This window comes from Nannospalax galili, unplaced genomic scaffold, assembly GCF_000622305.1.
Source record: "Nannospalax galili isolate Female #2095 unplaced genomic scaffold, S.galili_v1.0 scaffold933, whole genome shotgun sequence".
In the NCBI taxonomy this organism is placed as follows: Eukaryota; Metazoa; Chordata; class Mammalia; order Rodentia; family Spalacidae; genus Nannospalax; species Nannospalax galili.
The window spans coordinates 2,109,829-2,130,234 of NW_008333281.1; the positions used below are offsets into that span (position 1 = coordinate 2,109,829).

Consider the following 20,406-nt stretch of genomic DNA (forward strand, 5'->3'; position numbering starts at 1 on the left):
TATATATATATATACACACACACACACACACACAGACACACACACACATATGTGTGTGTATATGTTTAGCAGTTAAACCTTTGGGTAGGCAACATAGGACACAGCATTCACTAATGAGTAAGAGATTCGAAACTCGAACTTCATTTCACCTGAGAACGCTTCTTAAGAGAGCAAAGAGGTGAGCGAGGGTGGAAGAAAACGCTTACACAGTTAATGTGGCCCAAAGAACTCAATCTCACACACACACATATGTGTGTGTATATGTTTAGCAGTTAAACCTTTGGGTAGGCAACATAGGACACAGCATTCACTAATGAGTAAGAGATTCGAAACTCGAACTTCATTTCACCTGAGAACGCTTCTTAAGAGAGCAAAGAGGTGAGCGAGGGTGGAAGAAAACGCTTACACAGTTAATGTGGCCCAAAGAACTCAATCTGCGAAGAAAAGAACAGTATTTATAACCCCAACTTTAAAAAAGATTTTATCCTTATTTTTAGTGATGTCTACGTGTGTCTGTGCACATGCGTGCAGGTGCCTGCAGCGTCTAGAAGAGGTCACTGGATCCCTAAGGAGCTCGAGAACCTCCTGACGTGGGTGCTAGAGACTGACTTCGGTGATCTCTACCAGAGCAGCAAGCACTCTTAACCTGAGCCACCTCTCCAGGCCCTTGTAACCTACCTCAGGAAGATGCTGGTGTCAACGGAAGCCTGGGGCTTTTCTGGGGTTTCTTGGCTCCTCAATTCACGTTTACAAAGTTTTAGAGAAGGAACCAGGAAGGGTGTTTACCTAATGGAAGGGTGTTTGGAAGGGAGTTTTTGTTTTGACTTTTGAAATTCAGGAGGCAGCTCTTTACCAGGAGTCTCTCTTTCTGTATTTCCAAATGGGGCTTTCCTTCCGTGGCCCTTCCCACTCCGCGCACATGATGGGGCTTTCCTTCCGTGGCCCTTCCCACTCCGCGCACATGATGGGGCTTTCCTTCCGTGGCCCTTCCCACTCCGCGCACATGAGAAAGGCTTAGGAGGCCCAGTCAGGGATGTCTCCATGAGGTCCTATGGTGCAGGAGGATCTGCCTGAGGCTTGACTGGAGGCTCCAGGCCCCCGCCACCCCCAGAGGGCCCCTTCTCATATCTGCCACCTGCCCTTGCTGACCAGGGTCCCGGCAGTGGCCGTAGGTGTCAGGGCCCATCCCGAGGAGAAAGCCTTCTCAAGTGAGATAGATTTGCCATATCTTTCCACCACAGATAAGTATTTGTGTGGTTTGCACCAGGCTCCTCCACCACTGTTACCATTACAGGCGTCCTCTCCAAAGGAGGAGACGGTAGCAGGTAAGGCCCAGAGAACACTTGCTGTTATATCCTACTTTTGGCGCTCAAGCCAACATGTGTGAAAATGCCTTTGGCATTTTTTAAAAAGCTCAATCGATAGAGCAGAGTTCTGTCAAGAATGAGTAAGTTAACAGCCAGAGACCGACACTGTGCGGGCACTGCAAATAGAGTTACAGCAAAATGCTCACAGTGCAGTTGGATATTGTGGGAAACCTGGGAGGGTGGGCTTTGGGTGTTCTTAGGGGCCAATGATAATTTTTGCTTGGGGAGCCAGCATGGGGCGGGCGGGGAGTTTCACCTGGGCCTTCACTCTTTAACTATAACATTTATCTGTATCTCTGTGTCCCAGTCTGCGATTTGGGGAGAAATCTGCCAAAGTCCAACAGTCTTACTTTATCTTACTATACTTCATGAAGGTTCTAGAACGTGAAGAGTTTACTTGGATTGCAGCAGTCCATTGGCTGTTCATATATTTAAATAAAATGGTCTACAAAATATTATTTAAAAAAAGGTGACTGGTGAGGGCCGCGGAGACAGCTCACAGTCAGTTAAGTGCCTGTTATACACATGAAAATCTGCAATTACAGCACTGGTTGTGGGGGCAGACAGGAGGATTTCTGGGGTCACTGGCCAGCCTGTCTAGACAGCTTGTGAGCTCCAGGTTCAGTGAAAGACCCTGACGCAAGGAGCAAGGTAGGTGACATCCGAGGCTATCAACACTGATGACCTCTGGCCTCTACGTATAGGTGAGCACACGTACACACCTCCACACACGAGACAGAGAGAGAGAGAGAGCGAGAGAGAGAGAGAGAGAGAGAGAGAGAGAGAGAGAGAGCTGGAGGCGTCTACAGATCTGCCCCACAGGAGAATCCTGGTGGTCTGTGGCTGAATGAGGGTGGACGGCATCAGCGGTCACCAGGGAATTCCAAGTGGTGACCACAGTAACAACCACTGCACACTGGCTGTCAAGGCTAAATGTGGCAGCCAGAAATGTGACAGCACAGCATTCTCGCTGGGTGGTCCAATAACTACTCAGCAATTACAGTTCTCACGGGCTGGCGTGACGTACACCAGAAAACCTGCTTTGGGAAAAGGACGGCATCAACCAGGGCCACCATCAACTTCAGCTGAAGGTCGACCCCAAACCAAAATGCACACATGCTCTAAGTCACCGTTTTTCCCCCAGAGCTACCCAAACTAATCCCACACAGAAAACAGCCCAAATGCTCACATGTGGCAGAGTTGACCAGTACCTTGAAATACATTCACTGGTTAACTTTGTTATCAACTTGACAAACTAGGGGAGAGGGCACCTTGACTGAGGAATTTCATCTGAGGGATTGGCCTGTGGGCATGTCTGTGAGGCATTTTCTTGATTGCTAATTGATATGGGAGGGCCCAGTTCACTGTGGGCGGTGCCATCCCTAGGCAGGCAGGCTTGGGCTGTATAAGAAAGGTTGCTGGGCAAGCCAGGGGGAGGAAGCCAGTCAGCAGCTCTCCTTCGTGGTCTCTGCTTCAGCTCCTGCCTCCAGGCTCCTGCCCTGAGTACCTGCCCTGGCTTCCCTCAGTGAAGTCAAGCTGTAAGCAGAAATAAGCCCTTTCTTCCCCAGATTGCTTTTGGTCAGTGTTTTATTGGAGTGACAGAGAAAAAAACAGAAACACGTGGTAAGGGTGTACATAGGTCACTGCTACACGGAATGACGGATGAACAGCACCAGAGCTACTCACAAGAGCTCACGCTGTAAAATTCTGCTTCTACAAAGAGAGAGTAGGAAGGTTTGTTTGTAGAGAAACGAGACAGAGGAGCTGGGGGAAGTCAGGGAAGCGTCTGAGCTATGGCTCTGGTTCTATTTATGAGTGGGCTTTGTGCCCCATCTGCCAAGAATTAAATCACTCAGGGTGTATATAATTGTCTCTATGAAAGTTACAGGCTTATTAAGAAGGTGGAACATCTCGAATAAGCTGTATTGAGTGCAATTTATACATTTCAGAATGCTTCGATAAAACAGGTGAGGAATTACAGACAACTAATTTGGAGTTATGCTGTCGGTGACTGCTCTTTCATTCCAGCTACTCAGAAATCTGGGAAAAATCTAGATGTTTCTCTTTGCAAGGAGCTGTGATAAATGGCTGTTCAGGTGCTGAGAATAAGTGATATATCCTATCAGGCCATTTCTAAGGCTCAGGAGACACCGAGGAAGAGGAAGCGGGAAGGAATGTAAGAGCAGGAGGATGGGAAAGGGCTGCAAAACGCCATCTTTAGGGCAGGACGCAGCCGTTCACACAGGGTCACAGCGGCTGGGCTGCGGGTACCTGCACCAAGCGTGCACAAGACTGGACCTGTCATCTGTCAATCATGGATCAGGGAGGGGCTCACAGGGCCAAACTCTAGGCAGCTGAGCTTCTGAATACTGGTAGATTTTAGAGGAGGGAGAGTCACTCTCTTCAGCTGTGAAAATGCAGATGAGCCTGCCAGGCTCCAGTGGATAGTTTGAGACCCAGGGTCACACAAGCAGGCCTGGTTGGAAAACAAACAAAACAAAACAAAATAAAAAGGGAGACTGTGGGAAGGGACTTGAGGGAGTGTTGACAGGGATGGGAGGGAGGTAAGAGAGGGTCCGGAGTGTGATTAGTCAGAAGGTATTACACACATGAGTAGAAGTTATGGAAAAGAAAATTGAGATAAAAAATTTTAAAGATTGTACATGAATGCCCATAGATGCGGTTCGTAGTTACAGTAACTGGAAAGTCGATACTGCTCAAATGCACATGAGCAGATGTTCAGATAAACAAAATGTGGCATATCCACACAGCGGAGTATTATTTACTCATCAAAAAGCATGGACACTGATTCATGCTAAACATGGATGACCCAAGAAAATGAGGTAAGTAAAGAGGACAGTCCACACAGAGCCATTGTAGATTAATTGCTGCCGAGGTTAAGGGGCAGAGGGACAGAGACATGAGTACTGATAGGTGCAGGGTTCCTTGTGGGTGATGAAACAGCCTCGACTTGGATAGTAGTTATGGCTGCACACTCCTGTGACTGCACTAAAATCCAATGAATTGTACTTTATCAGAGGGAGAATTCTATGGTAGGAGAATTATGTCTCAATAAATCTGTTACTAATACAAACTTAATGGATTAGGGATCAAAAGTGATAAAGTTAAAAATGAAATCAACTGACGTTTTTCTGCCTCAGCTAATTCATTAAGAGGAAAAGGCGACTCTCCAACATCAGAGATGAAACGGCTCTTTCATTGTTTGCTAAATCCAGCGAAGAGGAGAGACTCTTAATGAGCATATTGGAAACAGATTTAAACGCTTGCCAACGCGACCTGTCATATTGACATCAATAAAGACAACACAAAACTCACAACATGTCACCAAACAAGGCCACGGATGACAGCCCAGTTAACACGTGGCATCAGTGTAAAGATTAGCCATTATGCAAGATTGCTTGAAAATGCACAGCTCCTAGAGACAGGAGCTTGATAGAGATTTTCTCAAATTTGACAACAATCTTTAACATTTACACAAGTTTTCCAATAGGGAAATGTGTTTTGAAGGCAGAACAGTCTCTAAACTATCAATCATACACAGCAATTTAAAAAGAAAAAAACAAACTCTGCTAGAGGAAAGACTAGCCTTGTACCTGCATTTCAATAGAAAATGATGTTACCTATCTATGATCCGTGGAGGCCCTGGAGACTGCAGGCAAACCGTTAGGAGAAAAAGAATTACAGAGCGTCACTAGACAGTTGATTAAGAAAGTATTTTCATATTGAAAAAGCTAAAGCCAAAAAGTAGGTAAGATTCCCAGGATGTGATGTATTCAGGAAGACGGCGTACAGGCCTTGAAGGAGAGGCTGGCCCCAGGCCACCCCTGACTGCCTGATGTGAGTATCTGCCCTGGGCTCTGGTTCCAATGGGCATCTTCAGCCTGGGGCCATTTGTTTCTACCGCCCCCCCCCCATGAAAACGAGGGCTTCCCTCTAATCCTGCCGCTCTCTTTTTCCAGATGGAAAACAGGAGTTGAAGCTTTCGGGCCTCATTATAATACTTATTGTAATGTAGTTCAAACACAAAGCATTTATTTAGAAGGAGCTTAAGCTACAACCAGATCAAGCCAGTCACTATTCCATCATGAAGGGCTGAGGGGCTCTTGAGCCTATACCCCTAGCGGAGGAGCTATGGAGAGTTGATGGCATCTGGGGGAGGGAGAGTCAGTTTTCCTTAAGGCCCTGGTAGGTCAAGCATGCTCAGGTGGATGACCCCACACCCAGGAGCATATGGACTGCACAAATTAGAATCAATGAGTTATTTTAAAAAAGAGGACAGGAAGTCGGGAAGGGTGGGTTGGGTAGGACAGCTAACGTCTCTGAGCAAGTCTGTCACACTTCATGTTTCTTAGCCGCTCTTCATACTTCTTAAATTGCATCTCCTCAGGAGTTTAGACCTGGGCTCTGCTCCAAGGTCCACTTGAAGAATGGTGTTTGTTTTTTGCTGCTGTGTGCAGGTGACCACACTCTATACTGTTCAGCATCTTCAGCTTAACTTTAAGAATCTCTGAAAATTTTCCTTGAACTCAACTATTACCAATGAGAACAAAAATACCCCTCAGTCTCCAGGTTTGGTTCAGGCCCAGTCACACATTCATCCTCTTTCAGAATGGAGTCAGCCGCAGAGAAGGCTGTACCACCGTCACAAATTAACCTCTCATCTTACAGCAAGGAGGGGCTTATTTTAGAATGGGGCTCTATTATTTTGTCTTCATCTCTGTTTGTGTTAAATATTGCAATGTGCTGTGGGTACTGATTCTGAAATGGATAAAATAAGCGATAGATAAACTTAATAGCTTTTTAAAAATTTTTATTATTTTTATTTGTATGTGTGTATTGCCTGCATGTAGATAAGTGCACCCGTGTCATGCAATGCCTGTGGAGGTCAGAAGAGGCTGTCGGATCCCCTGGGACCGGAGTTACAGACAGTTGTTAGCTGCCATGTGGGTGCTGGGATTCAAACCTGGGTCTTCTGCAAGAACAACCAGTGTTCTTAACTGCTGAGCCATCTCTCCAGCCCCTAAGCTTAATACCTTAACTGACATCGTCCCATCTTAGAGAACACGGGACATCCGGGGTTACTCAAGTTTACAGCAAGAGAACTGTTTTCAACCACTTAATTCAGTGTTTCCCACATCTATTTGACAGGAAATCTTTTTATTCCAGTCCTCATCTTCCAAGGAGTAACTGTGGGGATAATTTCTTGAACCCATTTTTGGAAACAAAGGAATGGGTGATCTACATTAGAACTTAGAACTATTGTAGGAAGTCTTAAAATACAGCGAATATGAACTTGGTTAATTTGAGGTTGGAAATCTGAATGCCGAAGAAAACCCAGGAGAGAGGAAGATCAATATTCCCTGTGTGAGTCACACAGGACTGAGAAGCCACTGGGACTGTCCCAAACCACCCAGGGTGGTGGGATTCCTCGGAGGGCGGGTCCACCAGGGGACGCTTGGGGTGGGACACTTGCCATAGGCGAGGCTGCATTGGGCCATAGTTTGGTGCCTGGGCTTCTCATTCTGCGGCTCACTCTGCCTATGACCTTTGAACTCCATCCAGAGCTTAACAAGGAGCTCCCTTATCCATGGAAAGTGCTTAGTGCAGCCAGGCTGGCCCAGTCAGAAAAGGCACCGATGGGGCTGACGTGAGAGCACCATGGGGGGCACAGACTCAGCGGATAGCTTTGTGTGTTATCTACACCTTTCACTAGGTTGATAGGAAGGATGTCAGATCCACAGACTTGACCCTGACCCCAAAGAAGCCCTGACCTTAGCATTTAGTCATTCCACTCAAATGACTTCCTGACTGGGTACAAAGTCAGCAACAGGATGTGATCTTCCATACTCCCCCACCCCCATCACTGGTTCATTGGCATAGGTGGGGGACAAGCAGGATTCACAGCCCATAATAAAATAACAGCTCTTTTACATACGCTAACTCAGGTGTTATTTACACGTCACGGGCCACCAGGGCAGCCAGCTCTTGCTGCTGGTCAGTCCGGCCTCTGTAGCCGCACTTGATGAACGCTGAAATCACACAGGGACTCACGTAACACAGCACTACCGAAATGGCATTTTCGCATTCAAAGTTATTTTCTTATGGGCTTTAACAAGGTCAAGCACCTTTTTACATCCCAGAGCATGGACATTTTAGCTTCATACACACACTCAAATGGGAGTGTTCCAGCAGAAACCCACCTTGCTCCCACAAAGGAGTATTTTAGTCCTGAAAACAGGTAGCCACAACACTGTGTAGGAGATTACTATTGACCAGCAGCCACGGCAGGAGCCCTATGACCCCACCCTGGGCTTACCTCTTTCCTGGTGAATTTTGGGGAGTGATCGTTTTTGTCATCAATCACGATGGTGGCAGTGGCTGTGCCTGTCAGTCCGACATCCAGTCCAGCCATATCTTGAGCCTCGATGATCAGTTCATACTTGGGATTTTCCAGAGTCTACAACGGAAAAAGCACCAGAGAAGACAGTGTTTAAATCTGGGGCAGTGCCTCGGAGAAGGGCAAGCATGGGGCCGTCTCCTGTCCTCAGTTTGCTTAATGTATATAAAGTACCTTTGAAATCTCTCCAGGGTGACAGTCACATTCTAGAGACTAGAGACAATCAAGATGGAATCTGCTGACGTTGTGTACGGGGGAGATTTGATACCTTTTAGAACATTCTATAACTTGGGTGTGGTCATACATTTATATTGGTTGTTCACACCTATGCCTGTCATTTCAAGGAACCTTGTGAAGCTTATTTGGGCCCGAGGCAAATTCTAATGGTGAGGCTTTACAACAAATTGACAAATTCGAAGGGTCAGTTATTCTGTAAAGAAATCCCTGCAGCTGATCTTTTTAACAAGCACATCAACTGATCGCCACTCCCATTTTACAGGTAAAAACAGAGAGATTTAGTTTCTTACGTGGTATTTTTTTAGTCTCTCAGAGTACTACATTAGGTATAGACAGTTAATACAGCCATGGCCTGAAAAACTTAATATAAGCAACACACATCATTATTTCTTTTACATGTTTGTTTCTTGACCACTGGACAGACTTCAGTGACCATGTTTGTAAGAAATAAAATTTGATGGTTCATTTTCTAAAAAATGTTGTGTATTATTTTTATTTTATGTGTATGAGCGTATTGCCTGCATGTTTATAAGTGCACCTGTGTCATGCAATGCCCTCGGAGGTCAGAAGAGGGCATCAGATCCCCTGGAACTGGAGTTACAGACAGCTACCATGTGGGTACTGGGAATCAAACCTGGGTCCTCTGCAAGAGCAGCCAGTGCTCTTAATCGCTGAGCCACCTCTCTAGTCCCCTTGATGGTTCATTTTTGAAAAATGCCTTGAGCCATCTTAGGCCCAAATACAGATAAACAGAAAACGCTGTATCGTGCTAGAGTCTGCTGGCCTAGAGAGTTCCCTTCCAACCCTGCCAGGCCTCCCACCCAAACTAGAAGCTTATTGTAGAAAATTACCAACATCAAACCTTGCTAACGACCTACAGGCTTAACAAGGTCATGTGCCTGATAAGCTTTAAGGTTAAACAGAGATGGATGCATGCATGTTTTTTGTTGAAAGGCAGGTGATATGAGAGACCGTGCCCTCCTGATTACTCCGTCAATGAGGAGAGGGAGGAGAGGTCATGTGCTTGTTCTGAGCACTAAATCGGCATGCCTGGCATCCTGGGTTGGCACCGGCTTTACAAGGTCACAAGCTGCTTAGCTTTTGCTGCTCTGAGTCGCCCGTGCGTGCCGCCATGATCAACTCCACATTTCTCATCAAGTTTAAGCAATAAACCAAACAGCAAGGGTTCTAAGATGAAGATGAGTGTCAGGCTGGCCTCTAGTTTAAATCACTCTCAGAGGGTTGGTCTGTGTTAGTCACATAACACCCATCTTCTCTGGCTAAGACTGAGGCCGTTGTTTCTTCTGGGGACTCAACACCTCCTATCCCTGATGACCAGGCCCTGTGTTGGCAGTGGGGGACGGAAGCCCTGTTCCCTTGTGGAGTCAAAGTGGTAGCACTCAGCTGAAGGGACGGATGAGCCATCTCACAGCATAGCAAGGCTGGGTCGGAAATCCTGGAAGAGTGAAGCGGGCCCAGAAGAATGGCTCTGTGAATATTGCATGGTAGAGAAAAAGAAATGGCTGCTTGTGAGTGACAGGGGCCACCTCCTCGTCTTCCCAGAGCAGCCTGGCCGGAAGGGCTCTCGGCTAATGGAGACGTGTATTTTCCTTATTTGCTTAAAGCACTTTGGTTTCTTAATCACTAGCTAAGAGGCTGTACCTTTTTTGGTAACAAAAATAAAAGGTGTTTGCATAAACAGCCCTGTCAGTGTGGCGGCTTCCAAAACGGATTGGTTTGTAGCAACCAGTAATTAAGAACTACCGGAGGGAACAAGGAAATACAAAACAAAACAAAGCAGCCGGCTGACCTCCGATTTCCTTCCAGAGCCCTGAAGGTCTGAAAAGTTGAACAGCTCAGTGCTAGCGCTCAGGAAAACTTGGGAGTATTTTTGAAGTGTGGGTAGCTGTTTGTTCCCACAGGCACTTTTGTGGGAGTGTGTGTGGTGCATGTGTGCACATGTAGAGGCCAGAGGAGGATGTCAGCTGTCCTGTTCTATCACACACTGTCTTATTCCCTTGAGACAGGGTCTCTCACTGAACTTGGAGCTAAGAAGGCAACAGCAAGTCCCAGCGATTTGATCCTCCTACCCCATGCAGTGGTTACACCTGGATTTTCATGTGCGTGCTAGGATCAGAACTCAGGTCTTCGTGATTGTGAGGCAAATGCTCTTACCTACTGAGCCATGGGAACCCTTAATGGACTATTTCTGTAACTAAGAGCTCTCGATCTACCCACTTTAGGAGTACTGGGGCTACGGAGGGGTGCTGATGTGACCTGCGACACCTCTGGACAGTTCACATTCTGGCTCTGCCAGGTCTGAAGGTCACGAACTTCCCCAATGGCTGAGTGCAGACAGAGCTTGATATCACACCCAGCCCTTGTCCTGCCGGGTGCTTGGGGCAGCCCAGCACATGTGAATTTCTATTAGCCATCACTGACAAGATGGATCCTGACTCCTTTCTATAATCATAAACCCAAAGATCTTGAGTCTAATTTCTTTTTTAAAAATATTTTCTTTATTTTTTTATTTCATGTGTATGAGTTTATTGCCTGCATGTATGTAAGTGCACCCATGTCATGTGATGTCTGTGGAGGTCAGAAGAAGGCGCTGGATTCCCTGGAACTGGAGTTATGGAGGGTTGTTAGCTGCCATGTGGGTGCTCGGAATTGAATCCAGGTCCTCTGCAAGAGCAGCCAGTGCTCTTAACTGCTGAGCCATCACTCCAGCCCCCTGTCTGTTTTTTGAGGCAGGGTCTCTCACTGACCTGGAGATCACAAGTAGGCTAGGCTGGCTGCCCAGTGAGCCCAAGGGATCGGCTTGTCTCTGCCTCCCCCGAGATGGGATTACAAGTGTACCACTGTGCCTCACTTCTTTAATAACATGAGTTTTACGGACAGAACTGAGGTCCTTGTGCCTGCAAGGCAAACACTTTACCCAGCCGTCTCCTTAGCCCTGTACGTAGTTTTGAAAGCACTCAATTACAGAATAAGAAATTGGGTCAGTATTTCCTGAGTGTAGAGGAGACCACAGTAAACTCAATGTTACTTCCCAGCAGTATTCCTGGGTATTATCTTAAGGGTTGTGTAAATATGGTCATGTGAACATTGTACAACGTACTTAATCATCTCTCATTAAGTTCTTACAAAAGATCGACAGTTTTAAATAACATCCAATGAATGTCTTTGTGGAGGGAGCCAACTATAGCTATTTGTCTGTGTCTGCTTCTGTGTCTATACCTGTATCTATGTCCATGTCCATGTCCGTGTCCGTGTATACATCTGTATCTATCTACGGTGTGCCTATGACTATGTTTATATATATACACTATATCCATCCACCCATCCATCTATTCATCCATCCATCCATACTTGCATACACACATGCACACACACGCATACCTACATATACACACATACATGCGTATGTACATATACCTATCATTGATAAATGGTAGATCCTTAGATGTGGAATTACTGGGCTCAAGAGAATTGGTATTTCAGGTTCTTTTCTTTTGCATGTGTATGTATGTGATATATGCATGTTTTCATATGCGTGGACACGTGTTGGGGTGCACATGTGCATGGTGTCCACAGGCATGTGAAGGTCAGAGGTTGATATCGGGTGTCTTCCTCATTGCTGTTCACTTTATGTATTGAGTCAGGGTGTCTCCCTGAACTAGGAGCTTCCCAGTGTGGCTAGTCTACCCAGCTGGCTGCTGCAGAGATCCTGGAGGGTGCTGGCTGGCAGGTGGGCCAGGCCAACCCGGCTGTTAGAGCTGGGATCTGAACTCTGGCCTTCAGACTTGTGTGCCAAGTGCTTTATTAGGGGAGACATCTCCCCAGCCCCTCAAGGTCCTTTCTTTCTATTTTGATGTCTCCTCTAGAAAGCAGATACTACCCCTGTTACATCAGGCCCCTATCAGGATGGGGAGTGTTTGACCCAAGGCCTGCCTTATCTCTAAAGAGCAGTTCATGACTTTGCTCAGAAAGCGAAGTGTAAGACTTGTATGACTCTCATGATGGCTGCTGGAGCACATGACCCAAGTTAGGCCTTGAAGAGACTCAAGTTCCATTCTGGGACTTATTTCTCAGGTACACAGGGGCAGGGCAGCTCTCTTTCTGTTGAATTTGGAGACGGCAGGACATAGTTTGGAGCAGCTCATGGCTATGTGGATCCACACAGAGAAGGTCATCTTGATAAGGTAACGCTGGCCCAGAGGTGGGGACAAAGGCCTTTCGGGACTGTCTGTGGTCCTAACTGCCATCTTAGGACTCAAGTCACTTCTCAGATCCTGTGGGTCCTACGAGTGAACGCGTTTCTCCTTCCTCAAGGCGTTTGGTTCAGAGGTTCTGTGAGGAGCCACCGGGAAGTTCTGACTAATAGTGCATCTAATGTTGTGATCAGTTATCTGGCTATTAGCAAGAAAGAATAGGGGGAGCTGTCACACCCTACCGGAGTGTCAAAATGGCCTCCTCATGACAGCACGTGTTCAGAGGTTCTGTGAGGAGCCACCGGGAAGTTCTGAGTAATAGCGCATCTAATGTTGCGATCAGTTATCTGGCTATTGGCAAGAAAGAATAGGAGCTGTCACACCCTACCGGAGTGTCAAAATGGCCTCCTCATGACAGCACGCGAATCATGTCCTGGCCACATTCATTTTCCTTTTAACACTTCCGTGCAGAAAATAATATTTTTTGCACAGAGAATGTTACTTGAATTTTTCTTTGCATTGCTTTGTGCGTCCATTTAACTGGTAGTTAATGAACATCGAGTACAAGTGTTGTACTGGATGCTAGAGACCTGGAGCCATGGGAAAACAGGATCTTTTTCCTCTGTGTGTGTATGTGTGCACGTGTGTGCACGTGTGTTCATGTGTGTTCATGTATGTGTAGAGGCCAGAGGTCAATGTCAAGTGTTCCTCCATCTTGCTTTAAATTGTTTTCATTTCATTTTTACCATGTAGCGTATATGTGGGCACTTGAGTGCAGTTGCCCTGGGAGGCCAGAAGAGGGCACTGGATCCCCTGGAGCTGGAGTTACAGGTGGTTGTAAGCTGTTCAGCATGGGTGCTGGGAACCAAACTCGGGTCCTCTGAAAGATCAGTACATGTTCTTAAGCACCGAGCCATCTCTCTAGCCCTCCACCTTGTCTTTGAGACAGGGTCTCTCACTGGGAGCCGGGGCTTGCTGATGGTCCAGACAGGTTGGACACAAGCTCCAGGGATCCATCTGTCTCTGCCTCCCCACGATGCTCAGCTCTTTACATGGGTTCTGGGGACGGAACTCAGGTCCTCATGCTTTTTGACTGTACCATCATCCCAATCCAGGATTCTTCTCTTTAAGATTAAATATCAAGGTCAAGGACAGTCATATTCACAAATCTTGCAGCAAAATGCTGCCAAAGCTATGCAGAGGTGAGTGTGAATCCTTGCAGCAGTGCAGACGGAGGGCACACCGGCACAACTCTTGACGCCTAACAAAGTTTGTAAATAATTTAAAAAAGTGCACCAGTCAATTCCCATCTCCTGAAGTAAGTAAAACTTCATGGCTGTAATGGGAAATGGATTGATTAATGTGGTAGGAAATCAATTAGACTATGAAGCACACAAATTCTAGGGTTTGGATGAGCTATTCCCGAAGTCTCAGTTTTCTGGCAAGCTTAAAGCTTACATTAACAAAGTTTATATTGCTGAAGTCAGATCCAATAATTGCAAGAAGCTAAAAATGATGCAGTCATGTTGAAAGGGGGAAGCGAGGATCCCCTTCCCACCACTCAACCACACCCATAAAAACTCAATAAATAGGGACTATAGTGGTGTGTGACACACGTACATACTTTGTAAGCAGACACACTTAATAGAATGTTACCCTTCGTGTGATTGTAAAATCTGTTTTTCCATTTCAGTGCTTAGAGACATGAATGTTCACTTTAAGAGCTGAACAAGAATCCACTGTGAGAATCCTTACAGCTCTGTCCGGTTAGTCCCTAGGAGCTGGTCATTTGGATTCTTTCCAAGTTTTCACTAGAAAAGGCAACTCAGAAGTTTGATGGCCTCCCAGGGTTTAAGATTGTTCTATAGTGAACACAACTGATGGGCTGGGGAGAGGCAGTAGGTAAAGAATTTGCTGCCCAAGTGCAGGGATCAGAGTTTGGATCTCTAGAACCCACACAAAGGCTTGCACGCAGGGGTAGAGGCAGGGCACCCTCAGACCCAGCTGGCTAGTCAGACTAGTCGAATTGGTGAGTTCTGTGTTCAGAGAGAGACCCTGCCTCAATACACAAAGTGGAGAGTGACTGAGGAAGACACTTGATGTCAACTTGGGGCCTCCACATGCACACACACATATGGGCCACACATTCATGCACACATATGTGCAGGTGCACCCAACACACATGTGCACCTACATACATGAAAACATGCACAAACACACATACTCTACATACACATACACACAAAAAGGACGTGATTCCTTTCACAGTGAGAACCAGGTGAACAATAAGAGTGGCCTGTGAACTGCAGAGATCCCATCCTCATTTAATCATGAGACAAGATGTCACGCTTAGAACCTTCCTCTCTCTGACCAATATCCCACTCTGACCAAGCCATTTCCAGAAGCCAGCTCCTGGCTCCCTAATCTCCTGGTGGTCAAACACATGTGTCAGTGTGTATTGCTCAAGGTCACTCTACATTTGTTACTGAGCTGGACAGACATTTCTAGTTGTGCGTCCAGCCACAAATGGTCTCCTTCAGGAAGCACCCTTGATGCTAAGACATGAGCCCCAGAGCCCATGTGTCCTGTCTGTCCCCTCTGTAACCACTGAGTGACTCATAGTAACCCATGAATTCAAGCTGGGACAGTCAGATTCTGGGGGCAGAACTGATACCCACAGCAACAGAATGCCGGTCACCCACCCCCACCCCCCACCCATGATTCTCCAGCAACTCCTGGGTGGGTGGAGGGAACTCCGCCTTCTGGGACATCTGAAGAAGGTCACCACACTTGTGTTTCTCTCTCCCCACAGGGAGGTACCCTGCCTCAGGGATGAGATCTGCATTGTCTAACTGTCTTGTCACTAGGCAAGTGAGTTGAACAGGGAGGTGAACGCTCCAAGGCCAGGCTGCATGCGCCACGGGCCTCGTTGGACGGCTGATTCTAGTCAGTTCAAGGCTTCAAGGGCGGACAGGCAGAATCAAGGTCTCCAGTTCCAAAGGGCCTCGGAGCTGAGCGACACAAAAGGCTCTACCATAGCTGGAAAGCCCAAGCCTGGGCCTCAGGGTGGCTGGCCCTGAGCTCCAGCTGTTCTTTCCGTGAATCTATAATATGTTGCAGTCTTTATTGAAAGCATTCTTTCAGGAACAGAAACAGCCTGAATCACTTTTGTGTGCTAGCCACAGGAGACACCTTTGGGAAGACAACCTCATGTCTCTGCTACCTCCTGCTTCCTGGGACTTGGGGAACATGCAGCTCGTCTATGCTTCCCAGGCTTCCTCACAATAAGATGGACACGTGTGGTTGATTCTTGTCAAGGGACAGAAGTGATACACTCAGTGTGGCTCTGGAACCTTCCACTGAGCCCTTATTACCCTGTCTCTGAAAGCAGGAATCCTGGGTCTGTCTGTGCACGGCTGTGCGGAGCCGAGCCCTTGGCAACCTTGGGTCTGTCTGTGCATGGCTGTGCATCACACAGTGAGCATAACCTTAGCTACTGAGGTTCAAAGGCCATTCAGAACCTGCCTCAACCAACATGAGAGCTCTTTCCTGTTCTGCTTAGTAAAAATATATTTATTTTTGTGTGTACATGTTCATTTGTGTGTGTGTGTGTGCGTGTGTGTGCATGTGTGTGCGTGTGTGTGCATGTGTATACATGTAGAGGTCAGGAGTCAATGTGGGATTCCTTCCTTATTGTTCTCCTTCATTTGAATTTGCTTTTGAGATACGGTCTCACTACATAGCTCTGGCTAGTCTGAAACTCGCTATGTAGACCAGACTTGAATTTAGAGAGATTTGCCTGCCTCTGCCTCCTGAGTACTGGTATTAAAGGTGGGTGCCACCATACCCAGCCTGCACCTTAATTTTTGATTCAGAGTTCCTCGCTGAATTTGGAGCTTGTTGCTTCATCTAGACTGACCGGCCAGCAAGCCCCAGTGATCTTCCATCTCCATCTTCTCAGTGCTGACATGGCAGGTGCATACCACCACACCCGGCTTTCCTGAGGATGCTAAGGACGGAACTCGGGACTCATCCTTCCAAGACAAGCACTTTTCTGACCGAGCCATCTCCCCAGTTGCCCGTCCTACTTTATTTCAAACATCTGTTTACTGTTTCCCCAAGTGGATGACAAACTTCTTGCAACCAACGACCCTGGCTTTGGTCCCAGCACCTGCCCAGGATTCAGCACACGAGGTGGGCTATTTCCTTTAGTCTTGATAAGAAAGACATGTTACTGTTTCCCTGAACTAAATTGTATCTCAAAGGCCTGGACTTTCCAGCTGCCTTTCCAAACCAAAGCCATTTGTTTTCAGGGCTGGCTCCTACTTTGGGGAGCTAGGATTTCATTTTGCCTGAGAAATACACAGTGCCAACCTGGGAAAATGAAATTGGCTCCTCTGATTTTATTCGAAGTGAACTGCTCTGCAAGACATAGCGGAGGGTGTGAAGCAGCTCTCCTGGCTTGTGTTCCGCAGTCTCGCATGTTCATTGGGTCTCCCCTAGGTATCTCCAAGTCGCTAGTTTCTATATATTGCAGCCACAAAGGGATTTGGTATGTCTGTGGCGGAAGCCTCCTGTGATTCTCCACAGACCCGGGCCTGGCTCGCCGATCACACTGATTTGAAAACCCAACATTTCATCTTGAAGAAAGACTCAAGCTGTGTCATTAAACATGGCAGCTAATCAATCATGGAGCCCTTGATGTTTTACATGGCGACGATGACTTCCATACAAGCCTGCGTTTAACGGAACATTTATCACTAATAACAAGCGTTAACAGTAGCTGTGGGGGAAATCAAGGAATCAATGTTACGCGGAGGAAGGTTTTGCTGTTTCCCTGGACAGCGCCCCATCCCTCTGCCTTGTCTTCATCCTCTCTTGCAGTTTGTGCTGACCTAATTTCTTTGCAAGGTACCCCTCTTTTTTTTTTTTTTTTTTTTTTTTTTTTACTTTTGAACACCATATCCTACTCGCTCCAGGCTAATTAATTCCTGCTCATGTTCCTTATTCGATGCATTGCAGTTTCTGGGAGGCAGAGAACTCAGTGCTAAACAGTTAGTTGACGCTCAGGAAGAAGGCTGGATTCTATCAGTTACCAATACTATGGCTCCACTGAGTTGTGATACAGTAACTTTCCAAAAGGATTTTCATCTGTCTCCCCAGCCTCCTGGTTTTCCCCATCCTCCCACCAGTTACAGATGATTAATGTCAATCAACAGACTTACATCCTCATCACCCGTGTCCTCCACTGTCAAATGGGATGATGCTACTATTTACCGGGTTGGCGAGGATTGCAAGAGGTAAATAAGGACTAGATACATAGCCTCCCCCCGGCCTTGTGGTGTCAGTACTCAACAGATGGTGGGACGGTGGCTTTTCTCATCTCTGTAACCAAATAGCTGACAGAGGCCAATTAGGGAAGGAAGTTTTGGCTCATGACTCAGAGGCTACAGTCCATCATGACAGAAAAGGTGTGGGCTGGGATTGGCCCCTTCCATGGTGGCAGGAGCTTGCAGTGGTGTGGTGGTTTGAATGAGACATGTCTCTCGTTGGCACAGGTACTTGAACACTTGGTCCCCAGTTGGTGGCGCTGTTTGAGGGGGTTTAGGAGGTATGACCTTGCTGGAGGAAGTGTGGCACTGAGGTGGCCTTTGAGAGTTCAGAGCCACACACCACTCACTTCCTGTTCACTCCACGCTCTGCACGTGGATGGAACCCTGCTCTCTCGGCTTCCTGCTCTGGCCGCCTGCTGCCAGGCTCCCCTACAATTATGGACTCTCCTTGTGGAACTGAGGGCAACACAGCTTTTCTTTCGTAACTGCTTTAGGTCATGGTGTTCCATGGCAGCATGGCAGCGTTCCTCTGTGGTTCCTGCTTCGAGCCCCTGCCTTGGCTTCCCTTGGTGATGGACTGTAACCTGTGAGCTAAAATAAACCCTTCCCTCCCCATTGCTTTTGTTTTAGTCACAGGACGCAAACTAGGACAAGTGGGGTGCCACATCTTGGTAGCTCAGGAGGCAGAGCCAGGCATCGCCTTAAGGATCTGACTCCACAACTCACTTCCTCCAGCAAGGCTCCACCTCCTAACGGCTCCATGACCTTCTAAACAGCACCACCAACTGGGGAACAAGTGCTCAAACATTTCACATCGAAACTGTAACAGACAGCCATTGTTATGTAGCAGAATCTTAAAACATCTTCTGAAGATGTGGCACAAAGCAGAGACTGGATTCCTGGAGGAGTCGAAGGATGGAATGCTACCAATTACCCCAAGTGAACCTGGACGTGGAACCTTCTAGGGTCAAACCTCCGGATGGGACTACAGATTTTGGACCAACCCACTGGGTGTAAGCACAGAACGTGACTGGGCAGAATCCAGATTCATGGATTACAGGAACTGTGAGGTCAGAAACATATATGGGTGTAAGTCATGATGCTTTGGGGTCATTTGTTACGCAGCAGTGGATAATGAGTGCTGTTTCTCTCACAGCCCTCACTGTGGTTTGTGGCGTTTTGTGTATTCATTACCTGTTTACTGGGTACCTCGACATTGACAATGGAACTCCTTTAGATTAGTGGCCATGTCTCAGTTGAAGCCATCTCTTTCAGCTGCTAATTCTCTGTTGGGGATCATTGTAGTTATGAGATAACTAGCTAATTATGGACATGGCTTTCAGAAGTTAATAAATATTGTATAGTGACATATGTTGTTCACACTAACCCAGAGTTCTGGCTGGAGATGTGGCTCAGTGGATAGAGTGCTTGCCTAGCATGTAGGAAGTCATGGGTTCAGTTTCCAGCACTGCACAAACCAGCGTGGTGGCATGTCCCTCTAATCCCAGTACTCAGGAGGTAGAGGTAGGAGGAGCAGAAATTCACAGTCATCTTCCTTGGTTACACAGTGAGTTTGAGGTCAGGCTGGGATATATGACCCTGTCTAAAGAAATAATAAACCACAGTTCTGATTGGTAGCGCCATTAGCTTGAATTGTTTAATTGCTTAAACCATGACTGACCTGAATTTCCCAATGTGACATCATGGGCAAAAAGGCACACAGATGGCTAGGGGGAGATGACCAGAACCAGTATCAGAGTGCAAATTCTGCATCGTCAAGGGAGGGGCTGAGGATGAGGTTGGTGGAGTGCTTGCCTACTGCCATGGCATCTTGGGCAGATTGTTGCAAAGTGAAATCAGGAAGAAAGAAAAAAGAAAGAGAACGCATGGATAAATAGAGCTGAGGTTGCTGCAAGGAGGCACTGTCTAGTAGTTAAAGGGGAGATGACCAGAACCAGTATCAGAGTGCAAATTCTGCATCAAGTCAAGGGAGGGGCTGAGGATGAGGATGGTGGAGTGCTTGCCTAGTACCATGGCATCTTGGGCAGATTGTTGCAAAGCGAAATCAGGAAGAAAGAAAAAAGAAAGAGAACACATGGATAAATAGAGCTGAGGTTGCTGCAAGGAGGCACTGTCTAGTAGTTAAAGATCTATTGCCTTATTTATGATTTTTAGGTGTGTGTACCTGTGTGAGTTTATGTGTCCATGTGCATGCGAGAGCCCAAAAAGGCCAGAAGAGGGTGTTGGAACCCCTCAGAACTGGGTTACAGGTGATTGTGAACTGACTTGGGTGCTGGGACCTGAATCCAGGTCCTCTGCAAGAGCAACAAATGCCTTTAACCACAGAGCCATCTCTCTTTCTGGCCCCAACTTTCTAATATTTAAGATATTACTAATGAAAACTGATAATAGATGTAATTCCTTTATTTACTTCTACATCAGCTATGCCCAGATAAGCCAGGCAACACAAGACTCCCCACACCACGCGTCTCAAAGGGGGACCTGATACTTCTCTGGGCTCCCTGTACCTGACACCGCCTAAGCAGTCTCTAAATCCAGCGGGCCAGGAACGTGTTTCCTTGTAGGAACTGCCTTGCTCTGACTGTACCTCCTTGCGGTGAGAGCTGCTGGCCTGTGTTTGCCTGTTTGTCTCAAAGGGGGACCTGATACTTCTCTGGGCTCCCTGTACCTGACACCACCTAAGCAGTCTCTAAATCCAGCGGGCCAGGAACACGTTTCCTTGTAGGAACTGCCTCGCTCTGACTGTACCTCCTTGCGGTGAGAGCTGCTGGCCTGTGTTTGCCTGTTCCTGGCGCTAACGTGCACATTTGTGTCCC

The 20,406-nt window shown here is 47.0% G+C and overlaps 1 protein-coding gene across 1 annotated transcript in view; it reads right to left on the reverse strand.

Annotated features, from left to right (window-relative positions):
• The window catches only part of Cdh13 (cadherin 13), a gene marked incomplete at its 5' end in the record, with an annotated part of 301,949 nt that overhangs the window by 162,102 nt on the left and 119,441 nt on the right, over positions 1-20,406 (reverse strand). Inside the window, 1 exon segment of the mRNA XM_008827928.3 lies at positions 7,705-7,845. Within this exon segment, the coding sequence (XP_008826150.1) occupies positions 7,705-7,845 (141 nt within the window).